This window comes from Festucalex cinctus, chromosome 1 (assembly GCF_051991245.1).
Source record: "Festucalex cinctus isolate MCC-2025b chromosome 1, RoL_Fcin_1.0, whole genome shotgun sequence".
Lineage (NCBI taxonomy): Eukaryota > Metazoa > Chordata > Actinopteri > Syngnathiformes > Syngnathidae > Festucalex > Festucalex cinctus.
In genome coordinates this window covers 39,189,592-39,209,273 of record NC_135411.1, presented here as the reverse complement: position 1 = coordinate 39,209,273, position 19,682 = coordinate 39,189,592, and the positions used below count along the sequence as shown (strand labels likewise).

The 19,682-nt window shown below is 39.0% G+C and overlaps 2 protein-coding genes across 4 annotated transcripts in view; both read right to left on the bottom strand.

Moving 5' to 3' along the window:
- Positions 1-3,893, bottom strand: part of smg1 (SMG1 nonsense mediated mRNA decay associated PI3K related kinase) — a 63,624-nt gene extending 59,731 nt beyond the window's left edge. The window contains exon 1 of the mRNA XM_077534954.1: positions 3,633-3,893. Within this exon, the coding sequence (XP_077391080.1) occupies positions 3,633-3,709 (77 nt within the window). The 5' untranslated portion in view covers positions 3,710-3,893. The remainder of the gene's footprint in view (positions 1-3,632) is intronic.
- An 828-nt stretch (positions 3,894-4,721) lies between these two features.
- Positions 4,722-16,017, bottom strand: LOC144027440 (THAP domain-containing protein 6-like). Of its 3 annotated transcripts, none has more exons than XM_077534968.1 (7): positions 15,731-16,017; positions 13,158-13,257; positions 9,961-10,153; positions 9,716-9,802; positions 8,362-8,620; positions 8,122-8,265; positions 4,722-5,374 (listed from the first exon to the last, which is right to left on the bottom strand). In XM_077534968.1, exons 2-6 carry the CDS (start codon positions 13,235-13,237, stop codon positions 8,210-8,212), a joined length of 675 nt encoding a protein of 224 aa, XP_077391094.1. In that variant the 5' UTR covers positions 13,238-13,257; positions 15,731-16,017; the 3' UTR covers positions 4,722-5,374; positions 8,122-8,209. The 3 variants fall into 3 exon arrangements, with proteins under 3 accessions (XP_077391094.1, XP_077391101.1, XP_077391110.1); XM_077534975.1 differs by having other exon boundaries at positions 4,722-5,321; XM_077534984.1 differs by lacking the exon at positions 15,731-16,017 and adding an exon at positions 15,662-15,696.
- Between the last annotated feature and the right edge of the window lie 3,665 nt (positions 16,018-19,682).

The window sequence follows — 19,682 nt, the reverse complement described above, 5'->3', positions numbered from 1 at the left end:
CTTCGAATGCAGCCCAGAGCGTCTCTGTCTGGTATGGAGTCCAACTCCAGCAACGTAACGCCCATAGCAGCATTTGATTGGTTAGCCGTGCAAGAGCTAGAACCAATCAGTAGTGTATGCCGTGTATCACAGTAGCCGGTCACACACGCACCCACAACGCGAGACACATGCTTCGAAGGTAAGTTAAAAGAGAAGAGACTCCGCTGAACTTTTCACCATGATAAGCTAAACACATTGAATTATGTTGTGTATTAAATGCACTATATGAATGGAGCTGCATTGCCTTGCATTGAATCCCCGCTAGCTAACAGTGGTGTGTTCAGCTTAGCATGGAGGCTAACACCCAGTAGCTAATTCGCTACTTGAACTACTCGGGGAGGGAATCACACACATTTTCACTTAATTAAGTAAATAATGTTTGTTAGAAAGGTTCCAAATATTAACAGTTGTCATTATTATATTGTCTAGTTCCATGTTAAGAGTCGAGTAACGTCATTATATTTACCTCTCGTGACGCACACATTGCATTCTGGGTCACGTCCACTACTTGTTTCATAGCGGTTATTATGCAGTTAGATGCCACAGTGACACTAAATAGCGTTTAGTTACTTTATATTGTGTTTATTTGTCGCACTGGTTTGCCATTGTGTGCCTTAAGCTTCGACGTCGATTTGATTGACAGCTCGTTGTGCACCTCGTTAAAGTCCGCTCCGTAACAAATTAAGTGTCTCAAACACCGTTTAACTACATGAACGTGTTCTCTTCCATATGTTTGGCATTAGTAGAGAAGTGCACTAAAGTATAGTGTGCTTATTTGCTCGTTTTGTCTCTCTTTTCACGTCATGTCTGCCGTCAGTTGGGACATTATCCTCTCAATGGATGCCACTAATATGTAACATCTACAGCCGTACACGGCTGCAATTAATGTTCAGTGATGTAATTTCGTTACGTGCATCATACTTTGAATAATGAGCTCATGTTTGGTGTGTTGTATAACTTTCTCGTGTGTTAGTAACTATTCATGTGGACAGCTAAGATAGTGCTTGTTAATGTGAATTAGCAATGTTGCAGCCTAGTTATTATTTAGACAAGTACATCTGTGCCATTAAGTGATACAGTACAGTACAGTAGTGAGAGAATAGTGTGCCCATATACACACACGTGTCTATAAGTGTAAAACACATTAAACAGCAGAAAGTGGCAGCGGTCCACCGCAACAATGTCTGTTTAACCAAGTTATTCTTACTATTATTATAACCAAGTTATTTTACTCTACCTTTTTCTGCGTTGATTGGGGCATCCTAAGTGGCAGTAAACTACATGATGAAGTGTCTTTTGACAGTTCTCTTGTAGAGAGGAGTAGCATGATATTGCTGTTCTCGATTTAAGATCCTCAGCTTATCAAAACTGTCTATATGGTAACAATAACAATAATCATAATAAGGTCTACAAGAACTGTATGGTGTTCAGGGATGAATAGTTTTTCTCATGGAATTTTTTTATTTTTTTTGCTGTAGTAATAAGTAATGCCACAGCTGATGCACATTTTGAATGACAGGGTTCCTCCTATTACTTCAAAATATAAAAATATAACATTTATAGAATAAAACTACAAGTATCCCAAATGCTATAAAAGGTAATGTCACATTGGCCCCACATTTAACTCCCCCCGCCACCAACGTCTTATTGCAGATAGAAGGATGTAAAATGAAAAGTGCAGTGTGAGAATCCATTGTAAAGAATTGTTAGGGTTTGCATTATTCAAAAATTTGGTGCCAACATTTTAACTTTTACTGCAAATGAATATCGGCTTCAAATATCGGTTATCTGCCTCCTTGACTACCGATAATCGGAATCGGTATCGTCCTGAAAAAAGCATATCGGTCTATCTCTAATAAAAATGCAAGTAAATTAATGTAAAATGATGGGATATGTATCATCTTGAAGATCATATCTTGGGATACATATGTATTGCGAGACGTATCGCAACCCTGTATCGTATTGTGAGGTTGTTGGAAATAACCAAGCCCTAGAATAATCAATATTTATTCCCAATAGTAACAACCAATATAAAATATTAATGCTAGTACCACATTACTAAAATAACAGAAGTGAAACTTTTACATAAAAAAAAAATGCAGAAAAACACAACTGTGCGGCTGTTAACAACTTTTCTGCTTCTCACAAGGTCCCGTCGGAATTGAATTGCCCACACCTGCCGTGTTATAAAACATGTACCCAAAATAAACTGAATTTGATTGTTCAGAATACAGACTTGATGAACTTCCTGCTAAATATGTGCAAAAATACTGAGAGTTTGGGAAAAGGTTAAACAGACTGATTTAAACCTTTTTTTCTGAATGTAAATGAACTACAAAAAGACTACTAGTGTATGCTTTTAGTTAATTAGAACTCAACATGTTAAAATATTTACTGTAGCAAATTTAGTCGCAATGCTAGTGCAACAATTTTCATATTTTGCACTTGTTGCCATATGTCATAGGAAACAAGATAATGAAAAAGTAACATTTAGTTTAAGGTTTGGAAAGCCTGTGTACTGGCTGATGCATTTGTATCTGTTACTCAACATTGTGTCACTGTGCTAATGACTGCATTTTAGTTGTTTTAAGTAGCAATTGCTCCAAATGACATTGCGATTGATGGCTGAAGAAAACACTTAACTTTTGACACCCTGAGTTGTTTACACTTTTGTGGATTTGAGGTGTAAATACAATAAGTGTAAATTGAGAAGAATTTAATGCCGTTACAAACGGCAATTGTCCAACAAAAGCACTTGCATATTTGCACCGTGAGAATGTTACCGAGTGTGGTGAACGCACTCATGTCTGCTGCTCCCACATGGTCATAGTTCAATATGCAGTGGGGACACCTCGTGCTCATCAACCGGACATTATTATCATGGCGACAAATTAAATATTAACCTAAAAACTGGAGTGGATGTAACGCAAGCAGATGCATTTTAGGCAACAAATGGGTAACTGTAATGTTTCGCGAAAGTGGTGTCAATCTATTCTACGGCCTCCCAATTTAACCTCGTTGAATTCATGGCTGATTTTTTTTCTTTTCATTTTAGGCCCACTAGCTAGGATTATCTGGCTCCGTCAAAAAATAAAATAAAGCAGAAGAAGCAACCTATTGTCAAGTGTACAATATATGCTTATGAGAATTCCATAGACGCGTAGAATGCAAATCAACATACACCGCAGAAGCTGGGCGCCAGTATCAAACAAAGGCATTTCTGTCAGAATTCTTGAGACATTAGCGCGCGCTTTACAATCAGATGTCCAAGCCCAACTGGCATCAATTCGCAGGTGTTGATCACATTTCGAATGAATGTTTGAAGGCAATTCCATGCTAGCGTTAGCGTCATATCACCAAGCCAATCCCGCATGGAAGGCTCGCACACCGCCTAAAACTAGACAAGTGACGGGCTTGTGACCACGTAATGTTTAACAAGGCCAATGCTAGGCCACGTATGGGTGTTTAATTTAATGACTGGGGGACGAAAAATAAGTCCCTTAGAAGTGACTACTTCATGAAGAAGCTGAGCACAGGCCCTAAAACACACAGCGTTTTATTTTCATCAGTCGTCCCCGAAACAGAGCACCAACCTGGGCTGCCAGTCATTCCGGTGTGGCTGCAGTTTGTGGGCACCGCTGAGCCGAGACCTCGAGGCTTTCCGGCTCATTACCTTCTGGGGAGCTGCATGGCCCGCTTGCAGCGGTAACGTTAGCCGAATTCCTCAGGCTTATGTTTCACTTTCTGATATTGTCAAGTATCGCAAATCGGTGGCAACTCGTTATTACAGTTAGCTTGAGGTTGTGCTTGGTTAGCCTTCTTCGTGTTGAAACAAGCAGCCGAATCGCGCTCATTTTTTGTTAGCGCCTCCTATGGACTGATGATCTCCACTACAATGTACTGTATGTTAATAATAGCCTACTCCACAATATTGGGTAGGTTTCTGCGTAACATGTCATAGATTGATTTATAAAACAGTGGTCTTTTAAAACGATTCCAGTTATAGAAGTAACGTTTTCCTGTGACAAATATTAAGAAAATTATGACTTTTTAAAAGCAGTGAAAAGTGCACATTTCTAGCTAAAATCAAATTCAGTCAGTGGCAGTGTCTATACTAGTGTGACCTTTTTTTTTTTTTTTTTTTTTTTTAATCGAATCAGTTTCAAATTTATCAATTTTGATCCTGTTTTCAAAAGTTCAACAAAAATAGCTAGGTAATAGACTACCAAAAGTTTTATTACCTCAGCTTTCAGACCAATGGTACAATGTCTTTATTTATTTTTAATCACAACCCAACCCATGGTATTCATATCATGCTACTTTTCATCCATCCATCATCCAAACTGCTTAGCCTCATAAATTCCAGTCACTATGCGAAGCAAGAAGTAAATCTCAGCATAACAAAAAACATCAAACTTTTAAAACTAAAATGAATACTAAATTGAAAATTTCAGTAACGTGCATATGTAAAGGAATAACATGAATGTAGTAAAATAAAGCAGAAAATGCTATATAATAGCCATTATTGTTGTGTATCATGTTTATAATAGATGCCTATTGTTAATATGCATCATAAGGAACAAATAAGTCAGAGTTAGGAGTTGTTTGTTTTTGACAACATTCCTTAATGTAGCAGTGGAAAATATAAGCTACCGTGGTGGTCAGAGTAACATCACAAAAAATGTGTCGAAGCCAAGGAGTTTATTTCAAATTTGGCAGAAACATAGAAAAAAAAAAAGAATGACCATTCAGATTGACAGACACATGCATTGTATACTTGTATACAATCAATACTTTATCATGTCACCAGAACCCCCCCAACTTATACACGCATTCACCCCATGTCAACAATCAATCAATCAATGTCAATCAAGTGCTGTATGTTAGAAGCCAATATTGTGGCCTAATGTGAATTTATGCATCCAATAATACTCAATGCAGCGCTGCTTACAATTTGGCTTCGACAAAGTGTTTTGATGCTTCAGGTAGCGTATTCTGACCATCAAGCTTCCAAGAAATTTGGTGTGGGGGCAGCCTTCTCAAATTCTTTTTTTTCTTTTTCCTTTCCGAATAATGTCCCCATTTTAAAGTTTATGGTCATCAACCAAATGTAATTACTGTATAAGACAAAGATAGCCAATGTAAACACTCCCAAATGTTTTTTTTTTTTTGAAAGCCTTTCGAACTTGATTTGCTGGTGTGTTCGCGATCGTTGTCCTGCTGCAGAACCCATGTATGCTTCAGCTTGAGGTCACAAACTGAACATTCTCCCTAGGGATTTTCTGTCAAACAGCAGAATTCATGGCACCATCAATCACAGCAAGTAGTCCAGGTCCTGAAGAAGAAAAGCAGCCACAGGCCATCTCACTACCACCAAAATATTCTCCCAAGGGTCTTGGGAAAATTTGATTCAGTTTGTTTGGGATAACAAACTTGAAATGCATTTCTAATATACTGTATATTTAAGAATATGATGCTTCACCTTAACATTAACCCTGAGTGAGCGCACACAGTTTATGGTGGACCGATATGATTGCCCGTCCGGCATTTATTTTGAGTTGGTTTGGAGAATAGACAGAATTTTGGTTTGGAGAATAGACATCTGTAAGAACACGAGATGGCTCGTGTGCACTGTGAGCCGTTGAGAAGTCATGTAGTTACAGTGCAGCCATCTGAGGACAGGGCTGCTTGAGCATTCATAACATTACTTTCAAATTTCTGGAGATTGTTCAACTCTTTTCAATTTCATTTTAATTTTCCCTGTTAGGTATGACACAAGAGATGACACAAACAACTACGCTTCAGTTTGTCCAGCCAATGAAATGGAGGGGTTTCCAGCCAATAGCGAGCATGCCAAGCTCTTCACTGCCGGGCCATTGACTGGAACAAAAGTTTATTTCTACACCTACCCTAGCCCTGTAAATTGTTTTCAACTGTCACATAAACTATACTTGGTTGTACCACTGATACAATGGATGAAATAATGTTGCACCACTGTAGTCCATAATAAATGTAGATTTGGCCACGGCAATGCTATCAGTGTGGTAGGATAAGTACGCTAGTTTACATTAGCGCTAGCGAACGTCTACCAATGATTTTGAGTCATTACATAAGTCAAGAATGCAGCTGATTACGTGGAATAAATAACACGCACCAAATGCTCATAAAAATCACCTCATCTGTTTTTTCAGGTACTCTATAATATGAAATAATAACTATGGTAATATAACAAATTTAAGAGCAACAGTATTTCATAGTGAAAGCAGTGGTAATTTTAATTAAAAAAAAAAGTTATTCATTTAAAGTGCTCCATCTTATCATGGATTTATTTGAACTTTCTGTACGCTAAAATGGAAAAATACCTCATTTGAATATTTAATTGTTCCAGTCATGGAATTTCAACTCTGTGTTTGACCCCGTCCTTCAATCAAGGCCTCAGGGTAATCTGGCAGTAGCAGTTGTAGTAGCTAATCATGATGCACTACCAAGACTGTCTGTGTTTCTGGTGTTAGGCTATTGGTGAGATAATACCCAATAGGAGCGGTCCAATAACCTTGGAGATCAACCACCATGAAAACAAGAGCCTGAGAAGCTATGCCAGTTTGCTTCAAGCGATCCCCCATGTACACAAATCCACATTGTTTGTCTGTGCATCATACTGAACAGCTTTTGTATGGCCATTGCATCCAGTATCAGAGTGACACAACCATACTTGGCCTAATCTTCCTGGCCCTGTCTGTCTAGGATGTCCAGAATCATTTCGATGAAATGAAAAGATGATGATTAAATTAAAAGACAATTGACATTTACGGACTGACCAAATGAACTACTAACCCAAGCACCCCTATTGTGGACACTGGACATACCTAACACATCTATAAGCAATTAGATCAGTAAGCTGAGCCATAAATTATACTCTAACTTAAGTTGTTAATTACGGAAGCGTAGAGCTGCCAATGTGGAGTAAATATTTTTGGCTGGTGAGTAGGTTCGAACATACTCGTAAATACGTTCGAACATAGTCGCAAATACGTTCGAACGTATTGAAATACGTTCGAACATAGTCGCAAATACGTTCGAACGTATTGAAATACGTTGGAACATAGTCGCAAATACGTTCGAACGTATTGAAATACGTTCGAACATAGTCGCAAATACGTTCGAACGTATTGAAATACGTTCGAACATAGTCACAAATACGTTCGAACGTATTGAAATACGTTCGAACATAGTCGCAAATACGTTCGAACGTATTGAAATACGTTTGAACATAGTCGCAAATACGAACATATTTGAGAATATGTTCGAACGTATTTGTGAGTATGTTCGAACATACTTGTCAGCCAAAAATGTTTACTCCACATTGGCAGCTCTACGCTTCCGTAGTTAAAGGGGCTGTCTGCCGGTTTCACTCAGGAAAATGCACTTTTTAAATACAGGATTTAAATAAACTAACTACTTTTCAAGTTATAGATATGGGCTTTTCATAACGTGTGGGAGTGATTTTGTCCTAAACCCCCACACCCCCAGCCTGTATTTCACCATTTTGTGTTTGTTTTGTAAACAGCGGGACGTTTCTGTGGAAAGACAGTGTTTACACCCCTCCGGCCAATTGCAGAGCAGGGGGGGTGGAGTGTCGCAAACGGCGCCGGGCGAACGTGTACGGATTTTTTTTTTCACTCTCATTCAGACATGTAAGCTTCTGTGAGTGACTGAAAAAATAATAATAATCCGTGCGTGCTTTCAAATTGCCGCGGGAGTGACGTCACGCAGCAGACACGTTCGCCCGGCCCCGTTTGCGACACGCCACCTCCCATGCTCTGCGATTGGCTGGAGAGGTGTAAACATTGTCTTTCCACAGAGAAATGTCCCGCTGTTTACAAAACAAACACAAAATGGCGAAATCCAGGCTGGGGGTGTGGGGGTTTAGGACAAAATCACCCCCACACGTTATGAAAATCCCATATCTATAACTTGAAAAGTAGTTAATTAGTTTAAATCCTGCATTTAAAAAGTGCATTTTCCTGAGTGAAACCGGCAGACAGCCCCTTTAATGTAGTTCCAATGAGACAGAAACAATACCTTTACACTGGGATGTGAATCTTCAGACAGAGTCTCTCTCAGGTATATATGCCTTTGGACCATGCAGGTGAAGCATGAGGGCAAATTCTCACTGGTCCTTGGTGCACTCTACACCCTGCCTCGACAGGAGGTGAATTGGAAGATCTAAAATGTAATTAGAAAGAAGTGTTATTTTTATGTCTCCTTTGAATAGAAACTAGGGAATCAAACAAATAATATTCACTGAATTGCTTATTTTACCCGAGTAGCATTCAAGCTTGTCTGTCAGTTCTTCATTGATCAGACGTTTGTCTTCGAGCTGCTCTAGAAGAGCATGCATGTTTTTCTTGGCCCTCCTTTCCCTCATAAAGGCATTGCATTTCTGCCGCTGCAGTTTCCGCACTGTTTTCATGGCTGCATCAAGTTTGGCCTTTAGAGCCTTGGGGCAAGAAGGCAACGCATACAAGTGGTCAGTGGCTGTCTTCCGGCTCTGTTGCCTCTCTCCAGTGGCTGCATGTTGCTATGGAACAAAAAATGAATTTAATAATAGAGTTAATAACAATAACTAATAATCAATGCTAAGCCAAATTACAATTTGACATTTTCTAAATCTACACTCGACAACACAAATTTGTGTTCTCGAGCTGTCAAATGATTATTTTTTTTTAAATCAGATTATTCACATCTTAGAATTCTGATTAATCACGATTAATCTCTTAATTGAAGTTTTTTTCTCAACATTTTTTTCCCGCCAAATTTAAAGAGCTATTATGTGTTAATTCTCTCAACATTTATGTTATGAGGACGTCTTCAACATTTTGTGATCCACTGCACAGTGCACACGCTCATCCTCCTCTTTTTCTAATCAGTGAATTAACTTGCACTGCGATTGGCTGGCAACCAGTCCAGGGTGTCCCCCGCCGACTGCCCAGAGCCAGCTGAGATAGGCTCCAGCACCCCCCACGACCCTTGTGAGGAACAAGCGGTTCATAAAATGGATGGATGGATAATTACTTGCATAATTTAAAAGAAAAAAAGAAAAAATATCCCCTGATAGTTCGACATGAACAAATATGCTGAATGTCATACATAAACATCCATTAAATGCTTTACTTTAATGCATGTAGTTATGTTTATTGCTCAAACACAACCTGTGCTACCTTTAACGTAACCATCTGCTATCCAGATAAAGGATCATCTGTGGCCAAAATTAATAGTGCGATTAATCTGCGTTAATATATGATTAATGCAACAATTGTTTTGTGATTAATTAGTTAACGCTTTAACAGGCCTTCTTTTTTTACATTGACCTTGGCTGGTTTATAAGGCAAAAAAAAATAATACATGTTTAAATGTGTTTTGACAAAAATGTCTGTTGATTGGAAAAGTTCACTAACCCTGGGTGTAGTTTGCACATGTTTATTCATGACATATGAATGACATAGTCATCTATGAATGACATACATCAAGTGAATAACTAGTGGTTCTCAGTCCTTTTACACAGAATACCACCTCAAAAAATACTGGGCTCTCTTAGTAACACCACTGAGGTAAACAGTTACAAGCCATTTAATATTTTTGTTTGTGATATTGCACATCTCTGCAATATACTCACATCATCAGAGGGAGGCTCATTCTGAAGGACCATGGGCAGGATTTCTTCTGCTCTTCTAGCAGCAGTTGATTTTCTCGTTGCTACCAGCTTAAGTTAAACAAATATATTATTATTCAAGTGTTCTGTAGTACACAAGACATTGTGTATGCCTAAACCTGCAGAAAGTATTACATTAAATTGCATATATAAATATTTATTGATCCACCTTTAACACCTTTATTTCTTGTAGCCAATGATGCACATACCTTTTGAAGATGAGAGGGGAAGTTGAAGATTTGAGGCAGAGAGCCAGCTTTAAGCCGGACAGTCTGCCCTGTCCTGTCAAAATCTTCTCCTACAAAGTGTTCACTGCAGAGCAGTGACCTATCATTAGCGATGAAACCCTCCCTTCTTAGGGCAAGTTCCCACTGCCTCCTGCGCTCTATGCCTTTAGGAAACCTTAAAAATGGGACCAAAAAAAAAAAAAGTATTGTCAACATGTTCCACCTTTCTTTCCTTAAAGTTTTAATGTTGGAAGGTAGAAATCCCTAGTTTTGAGAAAAAGGGATTTCAAGTTTTTGCACTTGCATCTTTCAAACGTAAAAAAAAAAAAAAAAAACCCGTAAGGCAGGTAATTGCAGGTAAGGCCATCGTCCTAGATTTGAATCATTTAAAACTTTAAGAAGCTTGACCTCTCAAAAGATGAAATCAGACTCAACTTTGAAAAATCACATTAAAGGGACAGTTCAGATTTTTTGACATGAATCTCTATTTCATACTCACCTCCAGTGTGTGCGATCAGCACTGACTTACCCCTGACAGCGTTCTGTGCCACGAGTTCTGGTCCGGTGTTGGACGAGAGGAAAATAGTCCAGCAAGCTGGCTGGGGTCACGGAAATAAAGCGTTTTTCTTCTAAAAACAATTTGTGTTCAAAAGAGTGATACATTTGCATCACAATACTCTGAAAAAGTCAGACGCCATTACCGCCAGGCACTACTTTTCTGTTCGTTCGTATCACTGCGCGGCGCCCCGTGTGCAGCTGATAGACGCGCACTAATCTACAAGTTGTTTGTCTTTTCGAAGACGGAAGGATCAGCTGTCTGCAGCACATCGATTAGCTGTCTACAGGGCGACGCGCAGTGATACGAACGAACAGAAACGTAGTGGCTGGCGGTAATGGCGTCTGACTTTATTCAGAAAGGAGTATTGTGTATTGTGCAAATGTATCACTCTTTTGAATACAAATTGTTTTTAGAAGAAAAACGCTTTATTTAGGTGACCCCAGCCGGACTATTTTCTTCTTGTCCAACACCGGACCAGAACTCGTGTCACAGAACGCTGTCAGGGGTAAGTCAGTGCTGATCGCACACACTGGAGGTGAGGATGAAATAGAGATTCATGTCAAAAAATCCGAACTCTCTCTTTAAGCTTAGTCCATCTTCTGAGACATCAGCCAAAGTTTGTTTGTTTTATTGTTGCTCCTTGTGGCATTTTCTTGCTTAAATGAGGTCATATTACCACAGTGGGAAATTTTATTTAATAATTTTATGTCAATTAAAGGATTATTTGCCATTTGATGTGGCCTGTGATAAGTGCTTCATTGATAATTTCTCATGAATGTTAGATTTTAAATGCTTTTGATCACTAAGAAAATTAAAATGTGATGTGTTTTGTTTTATTTTGTCCCACCACCCCAAGTAATACACAAGGGTCACTAAACTATCGTATTTACAAGTCAGTATAGCCTGTGTGCATTTTGGGGCGCGGTGTCAGGGATCCTTTGACAGAGCCGGTGTCCAGTAAGCGGTAGTGGACAACTTGCCAATTTAGTTAGGGACCCCTGCTTTAGAGTGTGAATGTAATAATTTGAATTAAAAGTAGAAATTGATTCATTAAGAAAAAGATCCTGGAGAATATCTCTGTCTGTTTGAATTACAATTAGCCATTATTATTATTATTAGGATAACTGTTCTGTTCACTTTCATGCTGAATGTGTATTTCGACTTTTTTTTGGTTGCTATGTCCATTAACAGAACCACTTATCCTCACAACATTTATATGAACCATTTGGGAATCCGGGTTGTTTTTTTTAAAACTAGCTAGCTCATTCACTGCCTTTGACAAGTATACATGTCAATTATATATTTTTTGGAGCGGGGATAGATAGAGGAGAATCTGATCATGCTCCACTGTAAATGTCAAACTTGGAAACAACTTTACTGATGCCCAACCACCGTTAGACGACATCATTGCCCCATTTTATACCAAATAAACACAGTTTCAGAGTCCATGGGAGAAATGGCTGTATTTTGGCAAACCTACATTTTTCTACTGTCAATTATAAAAGAACGGGACGAGGCAAAAAGTAGGGAGTCTATTCTGTCATTTGATAGATTCGGTTTATAAATAATTATTAAACGTAATATCGCGTGGGTATTGAAAATTTTTAAATTTTCTAAAATGGCTGGCAGTGAATGAGCTAGCAGCTAGGCTAAAAACACTCCCCTAGTTACGATGCATAGTGTATAATAACTGCTTATTTTCACACTTCTATTTTATTTATTTTTTTTACACTTGTGCTGCTGGTAAATAGAGACCTCAAGGAGGCTATTTTTTGAGAAATCTCAAAATCAACATAACCTCCTGACTACCAGCAATTCAAATTTGTCCTCTTAGTGGACCTTTGTAAACCTGAATATCTCCCACCCAGTGCACACGACTGAATTAACTCCTTTTGTGCTCTATAGAGGACATTCAGAGCTTTTCAGTGATATAATGTGTAAGGGGTGGGGCTTTCCTCAGTGCAAGCACCTTTTTAGGGAAGAAGAAAAGTAAGTGTATAACACTTTTTATTGAACAAACTTAGGCTTTAAATGTTGTTCGCGTGTGTTCTATAAAACTCTTAAGAACACATTAAAGAATTGTTTGAATTATTTTAAATGTATTTGAGCCTAGCATTTAAGTTTTTAAAAATGTCCTCTGTAGTAGATACATCATAGCTTAATATATATATATATATATATATATATATATATATATTATTTTTTTTTTCATTTTTTTATTTTTTTTTATTTTGCAGTATTCCAGTTACTTCACAAAGATTGTGGAATATTAAAATAAACATGATTGGACTATTTTTTTTCATGGTAGTCAGGAGGATATTCGACATTCTGCTCTATTTTCTTCAATTATACCACTTGTTACTTTCCGACAAGAGGACCATTTTGCCGGAGCGGGTCACATATGTATATTTAGCCTACATAAACATTGAGAATTTGACAATAATGGGAAAAACATCTGAATAAAATGATGAGGCAGTAGACTTTTCTAAAAAGTCCGGGTCAAAAGCAATCTTGCAATAGCTCAAAGCCACACTGTCATGTGTAACAGAAAGAACTTGTATTTTATATAATGACTAGAGTATCCGAATTTTCGACATAATACTGTCATATCATATCTTACTTGTGAAAGGTGATCCCACGGCTTCTCGTTTGGAGGCTACGTTCATTGGCGCAGCCATAGGCAGCACAAAAATCAGGCATATTCACTTAAAGTGGTATTTCTGTTAACACAAAACCAGCATAATGAATTTAAATGTAAAAATATGTTGTTTTTTTTGTTTTGTTTTTTAACAAACGAAACAAAAATGATGTGCAACTTAAGTTATGTTAAAACAAAAAGAGTAATTCTGCCTCACCCGCCAATGTAAAATTGCTGCATCTACTTTGTAATCATGTCTAGGTCAGTAGTGTACAAATTACAGCCCAGGGGATATTTTCCGACCATCCATTTTTCAGTGGCCCACCACATATACTAAGAATAACATTTGGCATAGCCCACGAGGCAAGTTAAAATAAATAAATAAATAAATAAAAATTAAAATAAAATAAAATTAAAAAAAAACATGCAGGTGGGCAGTTGGAAGGGAGGGTGCTGAAAAAAATAGTTGTCACTACTAATAATAAAATAGTTTATGTAGAGTGCTTCTCGATATGAAAAATACAAATAAACTATTTACAATTAAAGAAACAAGTTCTCTTAGTTCAAAATCATGGTGAATAAAGATATTTCAATTTTTGGAAACAAAAGTTTGTTTCTTCCATTTTTATGCTATCATATTAATGATCCCTAAGTACCTATAATTATAATGATTTTAAAAATAATCAACTTTCTACAGTTTTCTCTTGTTTTGGTTCTGAATGAGGAGATGGTATTCAGCTGATGTTCAATGCATCCAATCTAGCGGGAGACAGGGCCCTGACCAGATCACCAAAAATCTTGAAAAATACAAAACATCAGTATTTGCTTTATCCATTTTAACAGAAAAACTGTTATGTAGCAGTTTTCAAAACAATGGTAACTAGAGGTGTGCAAGATTTCCGATTCTTAGATTATTCACGATTCGGCCGTGGAACAATCGAGAACGATTCACAAAAGTCCAAATTCCGATTATATAAATATGCCAAGGGAACCGAAACTAAAAGTGGACCGGAGCGGAAAGTACGCGGAACTGAAACGCAGTAGCGCGCGCGGTCTTCGGGACGCTTTTTGGGACGGACCGAGATTACACATCCACAACTCACGCCTCGACATTCAAAACAACAACAAGCATGGCTGAGCTGACCAACCCACCTCTTCGTCAGATCAGACCTGCTCCGAAAAGGCAAACAACTTCAGGCGGAAGTATCAGCTAGCTGGCTGCAGTGCGTCGGTTAGCGTTCTACAGGGCGCCGCGCAGTGATACGAACGAACGAACAGAAAAGTAGTGGCTGGCGGTAATGGCGTCTGACTTTATTCAGAAAAGAGTATTGTGGTGGAAATGTATCACGCTTTTGAAAACAAATAGTTTTTAGAAGAAAAGGGCTTTATTTCCGAGACCCCAGCCAGCTTGCTGGACTATTTTCCTCTCGTCCAACGTCGAACATGAACGCGTGTCACCGAACGCTGTCAGAAAGAAGTCAGTGCTGATCGCACAACGGGAGGTGAGGATCAAATTGAGATTCATGTTAAAAAAGCCGAACGATCCCTTTAATGTTTACACGTTCATGTTTACACAAGTTAAAAAGCAGAAAAGCACATGAGGGTTTTTTTTTGTACCTCTGAGAAACTTTAATGTTTACATGTTCATCTTTACACAACTTAAAAAGCAGGAAAGCACTTTTTTTTTTTTTTAGGCATTTGTATTGAAGTAGTAGTTCACATTGTCTTTCATTTATATCTCAGTGCACTTTTGAGTGGATAAAAATAATATATTTTTGCTCAATGCTATGTTTTATTCTGTTGAAGACTGAATATACTTAAAAGCTGTTGTTACAGAATGAGGACTTGAGTATTTTATTTACTGTTTTGAACTGTTAACTTGATGCTGAAATAGTAGTTTATTTAGGCCTGAGAGGACTTTTGTACTATTTTTGTAACTAATGTACGAAACATTAAAAGCACCAAAATACATTGTTTTTTTTCTGCTGCCTGGGGGGAAATCAATAATCGTTTTATAATCGAATCGTAGCCTCTGAATCGTAATCGCAATCGAATCGTGAGGTGCCCCAAGATTCCCACCTCTAATGGTAACATATAAACAATTTATACTTGCTTGATTAACTTTAGTGTGTTTTAATGAATTAAAGTTGAATAATTTTGAAGTGGCCCTTGCATCCTTCATTTTTATGTATGCAGCCCTCAAACGAAGAAGTTTGGACACCCCTGGTCTAGGTCTTACCTTAAAAGGCAAATAAACAACCACATCCACAAAAATGTCACTTCGACAAAAGATTAGGTGGTCAAAAACCGTTATTGGTCTCAGGAAAACCTATTGATAATCGAAAATCTTGATTATGAGCTCAACATTGAGTAGCCAGGCAGCATTATGTGACAAACAAATACGCTGAGTTTTTCAAAAAGAACATCTGATATTTCAACATTCGGGCTGATTCACATTAGACACTTAAGGTTTGTAATAAACCAACCGTTTATAATAAATCCGTCAAGAATTCAGCGAGTTACGACTATTTAAGTCACTATATCATCCAATTTACCTCAGACAACAACACAACGAACCAGAGCAGTCCCCTGTCCTAAGATGGCCGACCAGTCGTTACGTTGCCGATTGTGCCTTGACCATCAGAGGTCTACGTTCATGATTACGCCAGTCATCGTAAAAAGCCCACAAGGGGCTACCGCCAGATACCTCTCGTAAAAAGCGGCTTTCCGATTCCGAACGCCGTCTGGCGCTTCTAGAAATAAACACCTATCGACGAAAGGCGGAAGAAGCGGTGCTCCAAACATAACGCCATCCGGCGCTTTTCAAAATAAAAATAACTTGCGTAAGACGATAGGCAGAAAAATGTATGTAGCCTTCAACAAATAATTGGTTTTCACAAACTTTCTCTCGGTTAGGTTAGGTTAGGTTAGGTTGGCTTGTTTGTTTGTTTGTTTGTTTTTTAATGTTTATTTCGAATATATCAACATTTATTTTAATGCATAAATAAAATGACAATAATCAAGAAGATAAGAAAGTCAAAGAAAACATACAATAGTAAAGAAAACTGCTTATGTAATGTATATGTAATGCACCAGTTGTTCTTATACTGAGATATGGACATGGGGAACAGGAGAATCCCAGCAGTTAGTATGGGTAACTGATGCCCATTGATATGGAGGCACTAAAAAAAAAAAAATATATATATATATATATATATATATATATATATATATATATATATATATATATATATATATATATATATATATATATATATATATATATATTTCGTCTGTGTCTTTTATACCACAAATTTAATCCTAGTTACTGTGTTGGCATCTGGAGGCAATATTGTATTTTACACAATGACCACCAGAGGGAACCCAACTGCATCATCCATCCATCCATTTTCTTGACCGCTTATTCCTCACAAGGGTCGCGGGGGCTGCTGGCGCCTATCTCAGCTGGCTCTGGGCAGTAGGCGGGGGACACCCTGGACTGGTTGCCAACCAATCGCAGCCAACTGCATCAGATTTATCATTAAAACGTTCATATTGCTGATCAAAACTGTTAGACATAATACCGTAGCTTTATTTGTACTTCATTAAAGTCGCATAGAATATGCTGCATCATCAACAAATTGGAAATAAAAATAGTAATAATAATACTATTAATTAATGCACTGCAAAATGTGTTAATTTGGTCAAAGGTGGTTATTGGTACTGATGAAGAGTGACAGAGGTATACAACATAGCGTATGCACAATTAGCTCAGATGGACATTTAAAAATGATTGAAGAGGTGGGTTTTGAGCAGTGATTTCCAGTTGTCAAGAATGTATATCCATCAACATATTTATTTAAAATTTACATATTAATAGTTTAAAACTTGAAATTTCACAATCTACCAATTTAAAACTCTCTAAGATAAACATAGATAATTTGATTTCACTTGTTAATCATCAGAGTGGTTGACTGGTTAGCACGTCCGCCTCCCGGTTCAGAGGTCGTGAGATTGAATCCGGGCTGTGACCTTCCAGGATGGAGTTTGAATGTTCTCACAGTGCCTTGCGTGGGCTTTCTCCAGGTACTCTGGTTTGCATGATTGTTGTATGTGATTGTCTGTGTATGCTGTATGATTGGCTGGTAACCAAGCAGTTCAGTGTGTAACCCACCTACTTCCCGAAGCCAGCTGGGATAGGCCCTAGCATACAGTGACCCTTGTGAGGATAAGCGGTTGGGAGAATGGATGGACGGTATCATCAAAGTAGAGCTGTCCAACGATAAAATTTTTTAATCAGATTAATCACATCTTAAAATTTGGATTAATTACGATTAATCGCTTAATTAAAAAGGCTTTTTATCAACATTTTTTGCCCGCTAAATTTAAACGGTACCTCTTTTGTGTTAATTTTTTCGGCATTTAATGTTAAGAGGACGTCTCATTCTCCTGTTTTTTAATCAGTAATTACTTGCATAATTTAAAGTGGGAAACAAATTACCCGAATAGTTGGACATGTACAAATATTCTGAATGTCACACACAAACATTTATTCATTGCTTCACTTTAATGCATGTTATGTTTATTGTTCAAACACAACCTGTGCTACCTTTAACGTAGCCATCCGCTGTCAAGCTAAAGGATCATTTGCAGTCAAAATTAATAGTGCGATTAATCTGCGTTAATACATGATTAATGCGATATTTTTTGTGATTAATTAATTAGTTAACGCTTTGACAGCACTACATCAAAGCAAAAAAAAATAAAATACATGTGGTGAAGACGCTTCTTCGCTTCTTCGGCAACCACCGTACAAAGATCTTGGAGCAGTGGAGGTGGATCACTACCACGTACTTTCTTGACCCCAAAAAGTAGCCTATACTTTACTGTTAGTCAGAGGTCAGGCACCATCTTGTGGCTTCATAGGGCATTTTGGATAGAGTACAAATGGCAAATAACTGAGGACAGTTTCCAACGGAAAAAAGGTGAATCTGCTGCATCATGATTATTTCATACGCACATTAATTTTGTTAGCAACATTTAGCCTACTACTGTGAAAATGCTCAGACTTAATAAAGCCTCACTCTATGCACTAGAATTATCCATTGCATGCAAGCACATATAAAACCTTGCCTATTTGCCACTTTCCAACTGTCAACTTTTTGTTGGAAAACACACTTAATCTGTCACGCCGCCACCGGCGTGGCGGTCCATGCTTTTATTTTTGTGTCCATGTTTCCTGTTTTATTTTGAAATTCTAACTCTCCTCTCACCCCAGGTCACTTGCCCTTCCTGCAGCTCACTAATTACCGGTCCCCGCCCATGATTATCACCACCTGCCACCAATCAACCCACACAATAAAAGCCATCTGCATTCTCCCCTCCGTGCCGAAGTGTCACATCTCAGTGCATGGAAGCGTCCCACAGTCCTCGAGTCCTTGTTCCCGGTGCCTTGTCGTTTTGCCTTGTTTTTGTGCCTTTTCCTCCCCAGCGGAGTGTCCTTAGTTACCCCTTGTGCCTTGAGCCTTTTTTCCTCCCTAGCGGAGCGCCTTTAGTTGTCCCCTGTACCTTTTGCCTGTTTTTTCCTCCCCAGTGGAGCGTTTTTAGTTCTCCACTTTTTGACTTCCCTTTCTCCTCTCAGTTTGAGAGGAGACAGCTGCTGACCGGAAATAAACCTGTTGCCTTGGTGGCCTACCTTTATCCTGCGTCTGAGTCCTACCTCTCCTTGTCGTGTCAGTACACTTCGGCCAGCATGGACCCAGCAGGAAAGGTCGAGGCTACACTGCAGAGCCAGGAGGTCCGGCTTGACAACCATGACCGGGTTCAGCAAGCCATGATGTCACAGCTGGGGGAACTGTCCAGCCAGGTCCACGAACTGGTGAGCCACATGCGGCGTCGAGCTCCAGCCCCCACTGGACAGCTACCCCACCCTGAACTCTCCGTCCCGACCACGTCATTCACCGGGGTAGGATTGAAACTGGCCTCCCCAGAACGATACTCCGGTGAACCCGGACGTTGTCAGACTTTCCTCACGGAATGTGATATCCATTTCGAACATTCACCACAGGCATTCTCCACATCCCGGTCCCGGGTGGCCTTCATGGTTTCCCACCTGACTGGACGGGCCAAAACCTGGGCAACCGCGGAATTGGCCAGGGGCTCCTCGGTCTGTCAGAATGTACAGGACTTTCAAGCCGCCTTGCGCCAGGTCTTTGATCCCGACAACAACGACCGAGAGAAGGCACGAGCTTTGAGCCGGCTCCAACAAGGCAGAGAACCCGTCAGCGATTACGCAATCCGCTTTCGCACCTTGGCAACGAACAGTGGCTGGAACTCCACAGCACTACAAGATCACTTCATGAAAGGACTCTCACCCGCCATACAAGAACTCCTGATCCCCGTGGAACTTCCCACAGACTTGGACGCTTTGATCTCCCTCGCGATCCGCACAGATCATCGTCACCGAGAACTGACCAAGATCGCCGGACTCCAAAGGAGGGAGGAATC

Coding starts and splice junctions, on each gene's coding strand:
- LOC144027440 (XM_077534968.1), bottom strand. CDS start 13,237: ATGCCTGATTTTTGTGCTGCCTATGGCTGCGCCAATGAACGTAGCCTC. Junction 9,803..9,960: donor TCCCCTCTCATCTTCAAAAG/GTATGTGCATCA, acceptor GTTTAACTTAAG/CTGGTAGCAACGAGAAAATC. Junction 8,266..8,361: donor CAAGCTTGAATGCTACTCGG/GTAAAATAAGCA, acceptor ATTACATTTTAG/ATCTTCCAATTCACCTCCTG.